Source organism: Strigops habroptila, chromosome 3 (assembly GCF_004027225.2).
Source record: "Strigops habroptila isolate Jane chromosome 3, bStrHab1.2.pri, whole genome shotgun sequence".
NCBI classification, from domain to species: domain Eukaryota; kingdom Metazoa; phylum Chordata; class Aves; order Psittaciformes; family Psittacidae; genus Strigops; species Strigops habroptila.
Window position 1 is genome coordinate 32,678,614 of NC_044279.2, and position 12,480 is coordinate 32,691,093.

Consider the following 12,480-nt stretch of genomic DNA (forward strand, 5'->3'; position numbering starts at 1 on the left):
TTCAGAGTAGCAGAAAAGAAGCAGAGGGGGCTCAAAAGAAGCAGAAAAGGAGGAGGGGGCTCAAAATGCTAGCTACAGTAAAAAGCTCATAGGTTCTCTTTTTATCAACGCAAGTATCATTTACATGTGCTGCATTTAAATGCTTCTGAATCTTACATTTTGATATGCAGATTTAAGGATTGGAGCCATTATCACTATATGGATAATGTTGTTAATTTTTTTTCCTTTCTCATCAGCTTCTTTTGGATCCTGTTGATTTCAAAACTACTCATCTAATGTTTCACACTGTTACAAAATGCCTCATGTCAAGGGATAGATTTTTAAAAATGAGAGGTAAGATCCCTAGCTATTCTTGTTGTATTAGAATTGTAATTATTGCTGTTTCAAACTGTTCTGCATTTGTTCTTCAGGCATGGAAATCTTGGCAAATCTTTGTAAGGCTGAAGATAATGGTGTCTTAATTTGTGAATATGTGGATCAAGAATCCTATAAAGAGATCATATGTCATCTCACACTACCAGATGTGCTGCTTGTAATCTCAGCACTTGAGGTGCTATATATGCTCACAGAAATGGGAGAAGTGGCCTGCTCAAAGATTGCTAAAGTGGAGAAGAGCATAGGTAAGGGAGAAGAAAAATCTATTACTCTTTTTTTTATGTAGGGAAAAAAGAGACTTAATATATCATGTTCAATGGTTAAAAACGTGGCTTGGTTGTATGTGTGTGTGCAGCTTAGGGATTCCTATTAGAATAGGAAGTTTCACTAAAATCTGTGCTTTGTGTCCTCAAGAAATTAATGATGCTAATTACTAGGGCAGCTAAAACTTTTGAAGTCTTCTATTTTTTTTATGCCATGAAGTGTGGTTAATAAAAATAAATCTGCAGAAGCATGCAGAGGCTTGTTTTCTTTCAACACGTGGCAATTTTAAAACAAATCAGTATGTCCCAGCAGCATTCATTTGTCTTGTCCTAATGTCATTGTTGGTTTTACATTTAATGCTTTAGATACATTAGTATGTCTGGTTTCTATGGACATCCAGATGTTTGGATCCGATGCACTTACTGCTGTAAAACTCATTGAACATCAGTGCGTTAGCCAGCAAGGAGTACTTGATGTCAGACCACAAGTAATGGATCATGGTTCTTCACAGGCCCATGCAACAGGTGTCCCAGGTTAGTATCACTGGAAGAGAACATACTCTTCTACCAAATTTCCTATATGGCATATATGATTTTTGTCTTCTGTAGGTTTCTGATGAATTTACATAAATAAGTATAGAGTTATGCATAACATATGGTATCTTTTTCAGACACTTGTGCACAAAGCAAATATAAAGCTATGTTAGCCAAAACTGTTGTGAAACAAGCTTTGAAAGAATCTTTATATTTTTTAGGGCTTTTTTACTGAAAGTTATATACATTCCTTATAACTTGCTCAGTGGAAAGAAAAAAGCATCCATTCTAGATTTTTCTACCAATTTGCAGAGAAACAGAAGTCCGTTTTATATTGTGTTTTACACAGAATATTATTGGGCAGTAAGCAGTAGCATGTAGTATTTGATAGAGCTGCAGAGATGAGATAGACACACAGAATCATGCCTCTGTTGAAGCTGCTGAACAGCTTCTTGTGATGTTTAAAGCTTAAAGTGTTTTTCTTAGTTGTAAATTACATTTTAATTATGATTATTTTTTGCGGTTTTATTTTGAGGTTAAATACTGGCACTTTGAAAGTGGATGGCACAGCTAACTCTTAGGGGGAATAGCATATGTACCTCATTCCGTCTTTCCTGATTAGAAGACGTAGCAGTGTACCACAAGTGCACACAAGATGGAACACAGCTATTTGTGCTGGGGAAAATGGAGAATGAACCATTACTACTGACGTTAGTTTGCTTCTGTAAGCGTACCACAGTGAAAGTGACTGGAAAAGAATGCAACTGAGGGGATGGACAAGAATGAATAGAAATATCATAGAATCATAGAATGGTTTTGGTTGGAAGGGACATAAAGATCATCTAGTACCAAGCCCCCTGCCATGGGCCGGGACACCTTCCACTAGACCAGGTTACTTAAAGCCCCATCCAGCCTGGCCTTGAACACTTGCAGGGGTTGGCATCCACGGCTTTTCTGAGCAGCCAAATTCTTTACATTATATTTATTTCTCCTTAGGAATTGGAAAAATAATGGCTGTGTATTTTTCCTGTTCGGTGAAGTATTGCACCAATTTTAAATCATCCTCAGTACTTGAAATAGTCATTCACTAAGTGCTTACATATGATTGCACTTTAGTGGTGGCTCTGGCCTTGGCATGCCCTGCTTCACAAGGGTGAATTGTGGTGCAAATCTGTAGTCTGCTTAGTGCACCTTTGTGACTTGCCTTAGCTGGATCCATCCTTGCTTATAAACACAAGAGAAACTGTACCAGTGAAAGGCATGAAGTGCTTCATTCAGAAGAACAAAAAATTGTTTCAGCAAGTTTTTTCTGTTTTTCTTTCTTTTCTTCCCCTCATTCTCCCCAGCCTCTAGGACAGCACCACATGTTGCTCCACCACCAGGAATAGTAGAGATAGACAGCGAGAAATTTGCATGTCAGTGGTAAGTTCTGTAGTGGTATAGTTCTATTCAAATACTTTAATGAAGAAGAAAAACTAAGAAAAATGCCTGTATTCATATGTCACAGAATTTTCTAGCTTGCTTCTATTTACTATTAGACTCATATTTCTGAAAAGTGTAAAGCAAAACATTTCTGTCACTGCTTTGAACAAGTATGAAAGAAAACAAGCAGATCATTCACTCTTTGACAGTTGATACTTGAAATTAGTTTTCTCTTAGAATAGAATTTAATTTGATTTTTAACTCTGATCTTGACTATTTTCGTAAGTTGTCAAGCAGCATTATCTGTTTCATGAGTGTTTTCATCTGGTAATGTGCTCCTGTATTACTGCACTAATATAAAAGTTGTTACCAAATTTTGAAGCTAGGCCCTGCAAAACTCTCGTGGTCATTGTGAACGTTGCTCAAGTTAAAGGGGGTCAGAGCCTTTTCCATCCAAATTCGTTTGCTTTCAGCTAATATTGTTGTTCTCAGATATTTAGAGAGAGACTCTTCTGCCTGTGGTTCTCATGTAGACTGAGGATGATCTTTCTGAGCTGTTTGACTTTATGTAAATCTACTCACCTTCTAAATATTTGTAATAATTGGTTCATGATAGACACTTCCACCCCTGCTGCTTCACAGCTCATGTGTTCATCTGTTGTATTACTGATCAGACTGAGGGCCTTTAAGATAACGTGGGTAAAACTTGTCAAAGCTTAGTGCTTTAGGTCATGATTTAGTTAGAATCATAGAATCATAGAATCGTAAGGGTTGGAAAGGACCTTAAGATCATCTAGTTCCAACCCCCCTGCCATGGGCAGGGACACCTTGCCCTAAACCACGTGGTTCAAGGCTCTGTCCAACCTGGCCTTGAACACCGCCAGGGATGGAGCATCCACAACCTCCCTGGGCAACCCATTCCAGTGCTTCACCACCCTCACTGTAAAGAACTTCTTCCTTATATCTAATCTAAACTTCCCCTGTTTAAGTTTGAACCCATTACCCCTTGTCCTACCACTACAGTCCCTAACGAAGAGTCCCTCCCCAGCATTCTTGTAGACCCCCTTCAGTTACTGGAAGGCTGCTACGAGGTCTCCATGCAGCCTTCTCTTCTCCAGGCTGAACAGCGCCAACTCTCTCAGCCTGTCTTCATACGGGAGGTGCTCCAGCCCCTGATCATCCTCGTGGCCCTCCTCTGGACTTGCTCCAACAGCTCCATGTCCTTTTTATGTTGAGGACACCAGAACTGTACACAGTACTCCAAGTGAGGTCTCACGAGAGCAGAGTAGAGGGGCAGGATCACCTCCTTCGACCTGCTGGTCACGCTTCTTTTGATGCAGCCCAGGATACGGTTGGCTTTCTGGGCTGCAAGCGCACACTGCTGGCTCGTGTTAAGCTTCTCGTCAAGTATAAGTTTTACTTATACTTCCAGCAAAACTTTGATTGTATGAGGGAAGTGTTGCGGATCCCTGTTGGTCAACTGATGATGTTACCATGCTTCTGTTTGCACACTGCAAAGTATTACTAATGTGCACTGTTGAAAGACTGAGACATTTCACATTTAGACATTCGGATAGGGATACCTGGAGTTGGAATCACCACAGCTCAGTTTAGCGATCTGCAAGCTGATCTCTAGCCAAAGCTAGTTTTCTGGGGCATTTTTTAATGGAGTGGGAGATTCCCCCAATAGTAAAATGAATTGCCTTCACCTGCCTAGTTTCTGATGAGATCATGAATTACCTTCTGGTGCCACCTTCTCTCTATTAACTGTAGAGAGGACTGGACATCTAGCTATGTTAGTCATAAAGTTGTAGGCAAGGTGAAATTTGCACTCTGTATAAAACGTAACATAGAATTTTTGTCTGTTAAAATGGAGGTACCATGCTGCAACTGCGTGACAGAAAATACTGAAGCAAACCACAGAGCGTTATATCAGGAAGATTTGGAATGTCTGCTTTGTTTCTGATTCTGTGTGCTTCTGCAGCTGTCAGTGTTGAATGCTTCTATTTTGTCTTCTGGTTAGTCTTAGGTTAGTCTTAGATAGGAGCTAGTGAAAAATAAAAATCAACATCTAGTGCTGAAAATTCTCCTTAAATACTAGCTGTGCTGCCAAAACAAACAAACAAAAGACAAATTGAAAGCAGAGGAGTAGCCTCTGCCAGACATTTTCATCAGTGCGAATGTGGAGTGTCTTAAATCCATGTGAATTTTCATGGTTTGTTTTAGTCATTGCTTCCTATTGAGAGAAATGGGAAAATGAGTAAATCATAGCAGTAGAATTTAGAAAAGTTACTATCTCTTGGAAGCAGCAGAAAGACAAGGTATTTACACTGACCTTCCTGGGTATATTATTAGCCAGCTTAGCCTGAGTAGGAGTCCTTGTAAGGTAAGTGTGTGTGTCAGTGAAGTGCTAATCGCAGATCCCGTTTCATCATCACAAGTCCTGAATATCTTCAGTTTGCTGGTACCAGTTATAGTGTGTCAGCCTAATACGACATACCCAGCTGGACAGTCACTTGTCTGATGTGCGAAGCTTAATTAATAGCTAGCCTTTGTGTTATACAGTGTGATCTCAATTTTTTTAATAATAAAATTGTGACTCAGCTGCAGGAGAAATGGCATTATACTCACTCTTTACTGGCTATGAGAGAACACAATTTAAAGAACGTAATCATCTGCTTTTTCTCTTCTGAACCATCTGGTTATCTTGGGAGTATAGGACTCTACAAAGGAGAATGCACTATAGTTCCGAAGTGTTAGTACCCTATAGTAAATGCAGACAATTAAATAAATATTTTTATTCTGTCTGAGCCTATATTCTGGTGCTGGTATTTGAACATTGTGTGAGAGTTGTTACTTACCTCCATTTGCTGCTGAGGATAAACTGTTCCCATATGTCTGCATTGGAATAACAGATCTGGAAGAAAGAAAATTAAATTGATAGAAAATATTTCCTTCTTTCAGAGCTTCCTGGTTGGGGGTTGGATGGTCTCTGTGTTTGTGGAGAGTCTGTAGAAGATACAAATACTTGCTTTACCTGGAAATTGAACACTAGGCATACAGACATTCACCTCTGATTGAAATTTCTGTCGAAAGATTAGCTACCATTCAGTCCATCTTTTGCTAACACAGAATCATTAAGGAATAGGAACAGAGCTGTGAGGAGGAGATGTCACCAAACTGCATTTTTTTGGGGGGTTTGTTTCTGAATATACAATAAAAAAAGGCATGTGTAGAGACTATTTGCATATGTAAATAAGATGTTGCATGTAAAACTACATGCATTAGAGGTCCTATGTGTTGAATCATAAGCAGTGAGAAGGTGAAAGTATGGAACAAACATTTGACAAGACAGTATACTAAAATGCTATTTTCCATGTTGTGACAAGGTCTCAAAAGTCTCTGTGATAGAGATAGAAGTGTTTTAACAACCCTTTGAAAAGTATTCCCTCTGTATTTTGCTTCATAGTTTATTTTTTCATCGTCAGGTTGAATGCGCATTTTGAGGTGAATCTTGATTGCTCAGTCTCTCGAGCAGAAATGTACTCCGAATACCTCTCTACCTGTAGTAAATTAGCTCGAGGTGGAATCCTAACATCAACTGGATTTTATAAATGTCTGCGGTAAGACAAAAATCTGTGCAACAATAAAGAAGTAATTGTATGTGCTTAATACTAACCTGTAGCTTTAAATTTCTTTAAGAAGAGGTTTACCGAGTTCAGTTTGAAAAACATCCAGTTTTAGAATTTTAATTGAAACAAATGTTTAGAGAGTTTGTTTACTTTTATTTAGTTCTATTTCAGGATCTTTGATAGGGTTACTTCTCTGCTTGTGGTCTTTTTAATTCTTTCCAAAGTAGTTTTTGGAGGCATTGTCATTTTCCCTTAGCTTGTGTGAGGTCTTGGCCAACCATCTGGTGGGCTTGCTGGTCCCCAGTGATGAATACTCAGATACAATTGGAAAATCCTGCTGTATTACAAAGATGCAGGCAGTTAATCTGCGCACAAGAGCAGTTATTTGAAACAAAAACATTGTAAGAGGGTTGTGTTACTGTGTTTATTAACATAGATTTGTGTTGTGTTCGGCAGAACCGTCTTTCCAAATCATACAGTGAAGAGAGTAGAAGATCCAAGTAACAATGGTCAAGCACATATACATGTGGTAGGAGTGAAAAGGAGAGCTATACCACTTCCCATTCAGATGTACTATCAGCAGCAACCAACTTCGTCTACCCCAGTTGTCCGGGTTGATTCTATTCCTGACGTGTCTTCGTCTCCTTCGCCAGCAGGTTTTTAAATTAATTAAATATCAAGTATTTTGCACTGATCTGAAATGATGATAAAAGACTAAAGCTTTTGAAAATACTTTGAGGTGTTGGAAGTCAAGGCCACATGTTTTAATTGATTTTATTCAATAATGTTAGGAGTAGTGTTGCAGTATATACTTACATTTGACGTGTATCTCATCTTAGTGTCTGGTGTGTAATCCATAAACTTCTCAGTCAGCAGTCAAGCCCTCATTGCTGCACCATTAATTCCAAGGCAGTATGGCTGAGAAGAGAAACTGCTTCATACAGATTTACAAATTCAAGCCTTGGGTTTTAAAAAATTTGTTATGTTAATGTGTTTTGAAATAATTTTTGCTTCCGAACTTCTGCTCTGTTTATTTCAACAGGAATCCCGCATGGGCTACCAAGCGTAGGAAATCCCTATCAGAGGACCCCTATTAACCAATCTTCAACTTTGACAGCGACACAGATGTCTTTTCCAATTCAAGGTGTTCACACTGTGGCACAGACTGTTTCTAGAATTCCACAAAATCCTTCTATTCATACACAGCAGCAACAGAATGCTCCAATGACTGTTATACAGAATAAAGGTCCAATATCTTGTGAAGTAGTGAAGGCCACAGTAATACAGAGCTCTGTTCCCCAGTCTGCAGTTCCCGTTACTATTGCTGTAGGAGGAGCACCGCAAGCTTCTAATCAAAATTACAGCACTACAGGACAACAGCCGTCTGTTACTGTTGTTAGTTCTCAGACGTTGCTTCACCACCAACCTGTAATTCAACAACAGTCTCCACTGCATGCAATGGTACCAGGACAGATACCTTCAGGCACTCCTGTTACGGTAATTCAGCAAGCTGTACCTCAGGGTCATATATTTGGCAGAGTACAAAACATACCAGCATGCAGTTCAGCAGTTTCACAGGGTCAACATCTAATCAGCACATCATCACAACCTGGGCAGACATCATCTCAGCAGTCCTCTGCTGGTAACCAGCAACAAGATACAGTCATCATAGCACCACAGCAGTATGTCACAACCTCTGCGTCTAACATTGTTTCTGCCACCACAGTTCAGAATTTCCAAGTAGCAGCTGGGCAGGTGGTTACAATTGCAGGTGTCCAGAACCCACCGACATCTAGGGGAGGGTTTCAGAACATTGCACCAAAGCCTCTGCCGTCTCAGCAAGTTCCACCTGCCGTGGTACAGCAGCCCATGCAGCCACAGCAGCAGCCTCCACCACCGTCCCAGCAAAGCGTAGTGATCGTAAGCCAGCCAGCTCAGCAAGGTCAAACGTATGCACCAGCCATTCATCAGATAGTGCTTGCTAATCCAGCTTCTATTCCCGCTGGTCAAGCTGTCCAGTTGACTGGACAGCCAAACATTACTCCATCTTCTTCACCATCCCCAGGTCCGGTTACAAATAATCAAGTCCCTACAGTTATGTCATCTTCATCTTCCACTCCTCAGTCACAAGGACCCCCTCCTACTGTCAGCCAGATGCTTTCTGTAAAGAGGCAGCAGCAGCAGCAACAGCAACATTCACCAGCATCATCACAGCAGCAGGTACAGGTACAACAACCGATGCAAATGCAAGTTCAGTCACAACAAGCTAATACAGGAGTTGGCCAGCCTAACTCTGGTGAGTCTAGTCTAATAAAACAACTGCTTCTTCCGAAAAGAGGCCCCTCCACTCCAGGGGGGAAGCTTATACTCCCAGCTCCACAGATTCCTCCACCTAACAATGCAAGAGCTCCTAGCCCTCAGGTGGTTTATCAGATGGCCAATAACCAGGCACCAGGTTTTGGAGTGCAAGGACAGTCTCCAGCTCAGCAGCTGCTAGTTGGACAGCAAAATGTTCAGCTGGTCCCGGGTGCAATCCAGCCCCAAGGGGCAGTACAAACCGTACCCATTTCTAATTTACAGATATTGCCAGGCCAGTTGATCTCAAACAGCCCAGCAACTATTTTCCAAGGGACTACTGGCAACCAGGTTACGATAACAGTTGTGCCAAATACGAGTTTTGCTACTGCAACTGTGAGTCAGGGAAATGCAACTCAAATCATTGCTCCGGCAGGAATTACAGTGAGTGGAGCACAGACAGGAGTTGGGCTACAGGTGCAAACACTTCCAGCTACTCAAGCACCTTCAGCTGGACAATCACAGTGTACTGCTGCTCCCCCATTCAAAGGTGATAAAATAATTTGCCAAAAGGAGGAAGAAGCAAAGGAAGCAACAGGTTTACACATTCATGAACGTAAAATTGAAGTTATGGAGAATCCTTCCTGCCGAAGAGGAGCTGCAAACACCAGCAATGGGGATGCAAAAGAAAATGAAATGCAGGTGGGAAGTCTTTTAAATGGGAGAAAGTATAGTGACTCCAGTCTACCTCCTTCTAACTCAGGGAAAACTCAGAATGAGGCCAATCAGTGCTCACAAGTCAGTAATGGGCCATCATTAGAAATGGGTGAGAATGGAGCTCCTGGAAAGCAGAACTTTGAACAAATGGACACACAGGAAATTAAAAGTGATTTGAAGAAGCCCCTAGTTAATGGAATCTGTGATTTTGATAAAGGAGATGGTTCTCATTTGAGCAAAAACATTCCAAATCACAAAACTTCCAATCATGTAGGAAATGGTGAGATATCTTCAGTGGAACAACAAGGGAATTTGGATGCCACGCAGCAAGATACTGCCAAAGGTGATCAAGGGGAAAGAATTTCTAATGGGCCTGTATTAACTTTGAGTAGTTCACCTGTTGTAAGCGGTACACAGGAGGCTGCAAAACTGTTAACCCAGCAACTTAGTGGTACCAACACTGATTTACCTAATGGACCTCTAGCTTCAAGTTTGAATTCAGATGTGCCTCAGCAACGCCCAAGTGTAGTTGTCTCACCACAATCTACAGCCTCTGTTATACAGGGGCATCAAATCATAGCAGTTCCACACTCAGGACCTAGAGTGTCCCAGTCTACCCTGTCATCCGAAGTTCGGTCTACTAATGGCACAGCAGAATGCAAAACTGTAAAGAGGCCAGCAGAGGATAATGACAGGGAAACTGTTCCAGGAATTCCAAATAAAGTAGGAGTTAGAATTGTTACAATCAGTGACCCCAACAATGCTGGTTGCAGTGCAACTATGGTTGCTGTGCCAGCTGGAGCGGATCCAAGCACTGTAGCGAAAGTAGCAATAGAAAGTGCTGTTCAACAAAAGCAGCAGCATCCAACCACGTATATACAAAGCATGGTCACACAGGTATGTTGCTGTGTTCTTTTTATGTTAATTCTAACTGTGATTCTGACTAATGCTGTGAAATAATGCGGGTGAAAATGTGAACTCTCTCTCTTGCATAGTATTTAAAATATTCACAAAATTATGGGTTTTGTTCTTTCATGCACTAAAGTTCTAATAGTTTGCATACTTCTTCAGTGTCAGTGACAACAGTGGAATTTAAAATAGTTTGTAGCTTGATAATACACAGTAAGGAAAGAACTTCAGCTCACTGATTTCTTCCTTAAAGCATTAACTGTTCTGAAAACAAGAATGATTTGTTGCATGGTCTGGTAGAAATGTCAGTATTGTTCTGGCTTTTATTCTTGGTCATTGCTTATGGAGGGTTGAATGTTTTATTGCAAGTTAAACACTGCAGCTGCATCTGGCTTGCATTTAAAGGTGGTCTTCGAAGGCTTGCTTCCAGGGTTTCACTGCAGTCAGGACTTACAAGACAAGTGTTGTCTTGTAAATTTGTTGAAATATTTGTACTTGTTTATTACAAAATATTTGTAATGTTTATTGATAAAACAAGCATTGCTGGGGGGTTTTCTTCTGTTTGACAAACTTTGGAGAGGGCTTTTGTTCTTTTTCCTTGATCAGTGTTTTTTAACCATTTGGGAGTGGGTTATTCCTTAACACTGTACTAGAAATGAGGTTATGGCCATCATTTCTATGAGTATTAATAAGTACAGATAATAACATTTGAGATTATTGCAGTCTCTAGATTTCAGTTTTGTACCTGGACAGAAAATCCCTCTCCAGAAAGCATTCCTAACCTGAATAGGAACAAAAAGAATAGAATAGGAGGTCTGGCAGTCACAGAGTTGTGACAGACCAGAGAGAGGAAATGAAGTCTTGAGTGTACATTAGCGCATTTTGACCTTGAGGTAAAACAGGTCTTTTAGTTCTTATCTTCCTTGTTTGGCTGGTTGGTCGGTTTGTTTTTGATGAGATAGCAGATGTAGACTTTATGGGCTTAAACCAAGCTAGAACTGAAAATTCGACAAGTGATGGCTGGTGCAACTTCTTTTTCTGTGTCAAGCTTCTGCTGAAAGCTCTTTTGACTTTCCTTCATTTAGTTGTCAGAAACCAGGACTAACAGTTAATAAGTTTTCTTTCTTTGTATGCTTTACTTTTTTAAATGCCACACCATACAAAGTTATGTTCTTTAAAATGTCTTTGAGCTCCTTGTAAATTTTCACTCCAGGTTTTTTTCAGATATCTCTGTTTTTCTGATAAGTTATTTATCTTTGTTCTTACTAGAAATGATTTGGCCAAAATGAAAGCGTGTGTTGCAGCATAGGGACAATTCACTAGATTTTCTGTAGTGTGGCTATATTAGCTATGCCTTGCTTTTTACAGTGAGTGGTCTTCAGCTGTTACACAGCTTGAATTTCTGTTACAGCTTTGCTGAGGATTTGGCTGAAATGGAAACTGGTATGGCTATGTCTCTGGAATGGAATAAATATTATCTGTGGTTATTTATTCCCGGGACATGTGACTGACAAAAATTTTCAGTTATGTCTCAAACAGCTACTGAACTATCAGACTTTGAGATTTTTGAGAAGAGGGGAGTAATACAGTTAACTTTCATTTGTATTAGATAACATGTATCGTGATAATAGAGGGGAAGAAAAAAAAATATTTTCTGTGCTGATAATCTCTTTTTTTACACTATTATCACGATCGCTAATATCACGATCATTAATAGTTCTTACATTTTCCATTACCTGTACAAACAGAAATGCTGCCAGCTGGGTTTGCCATTCAGAACAAACTTGCAGATTAAAGTATCTTGGTTGAACATCTACTTCTAGGGAAGTTGGCTTATTCTTCTGTCTGCAGGATGCCCTTCCTTTCTTCAGAATTACAGGAATGTGGAAGAAGAGGAGTTAATTAGTTTTGATCTTGGTGAACGATCTAATTTGATAGCTGATTGCCTTCACCATTACAAATAGCTATTCGTGAATCATGTCTATCACAATAATGCTAATTGCTGACTTACAGTAGAACCCACTTTATAGTACTTTGTTCGGATATAGCGAACATCATAGTTTGGCGTAAGATCTTTAAGGATCTTTACTGCTCCTTTAAAATTAATGTGTTGGACTGAAACAGCTGTTCCTGCTCCCTTCCTCCCCAGGCTGCTGAGCAGCTGCAGTAGCCATTGTTTTTCTGGAAAAGCAGATGTTAAGCCTTTCCAGTATTGAGTCTGCTTTTAGGAGTATCTTTAAGACATCCAGAAATACTAAGATGAGCTCAGTGTGAGTTTTACTGATGACTTCTTTGTGGTTAGGCCCTATATAATCTCTGATTTTCTCCCTCCC

General features: G+C 40.1%; 1 protein-coding gene across 2 annotated transcripts in view; it reads left to right on the forward strand.

The window, feature by feature from the left end:
* ARID2 (AT-rich interaction domain 2) overlaps window positions 1-12,480 on the forward strand; it is a 105,883-nt gene that overhangs the window by 73,753 nt on the left and 19,650 nt on the right. For both annotated transcript variants that reach the window (XM_030479864.1, XM_030479863.1), the window contains 7 exons: window positions 237-333; window positions 411-620; window positions 1,005-1,172; window positions 2,519-2,594; window positions 6,083-6,217; window positions 6,683-6,882; window positions 7,269-10,135. In XM_030479864.1, coding sequence (XP_030335724.1) covers window positions 237-333; window positions 411-620; window positions 1,005-1,172; window positions 2,519-2,594; window positions 6,083-6,217; window positions 6,683-6,882; window positions 7,269-10,135 — 3,753 coding nt within the window. The remainder of the gene's footprint in view (window positions 1-236; window positions 334-410; window positions 621-1,004; window positions 1,173-2,518; window positions 2,595-6,082; window positions 6,218-6,682; window positions 6,883-7,268; window positions 10,136-12,480) is intronic.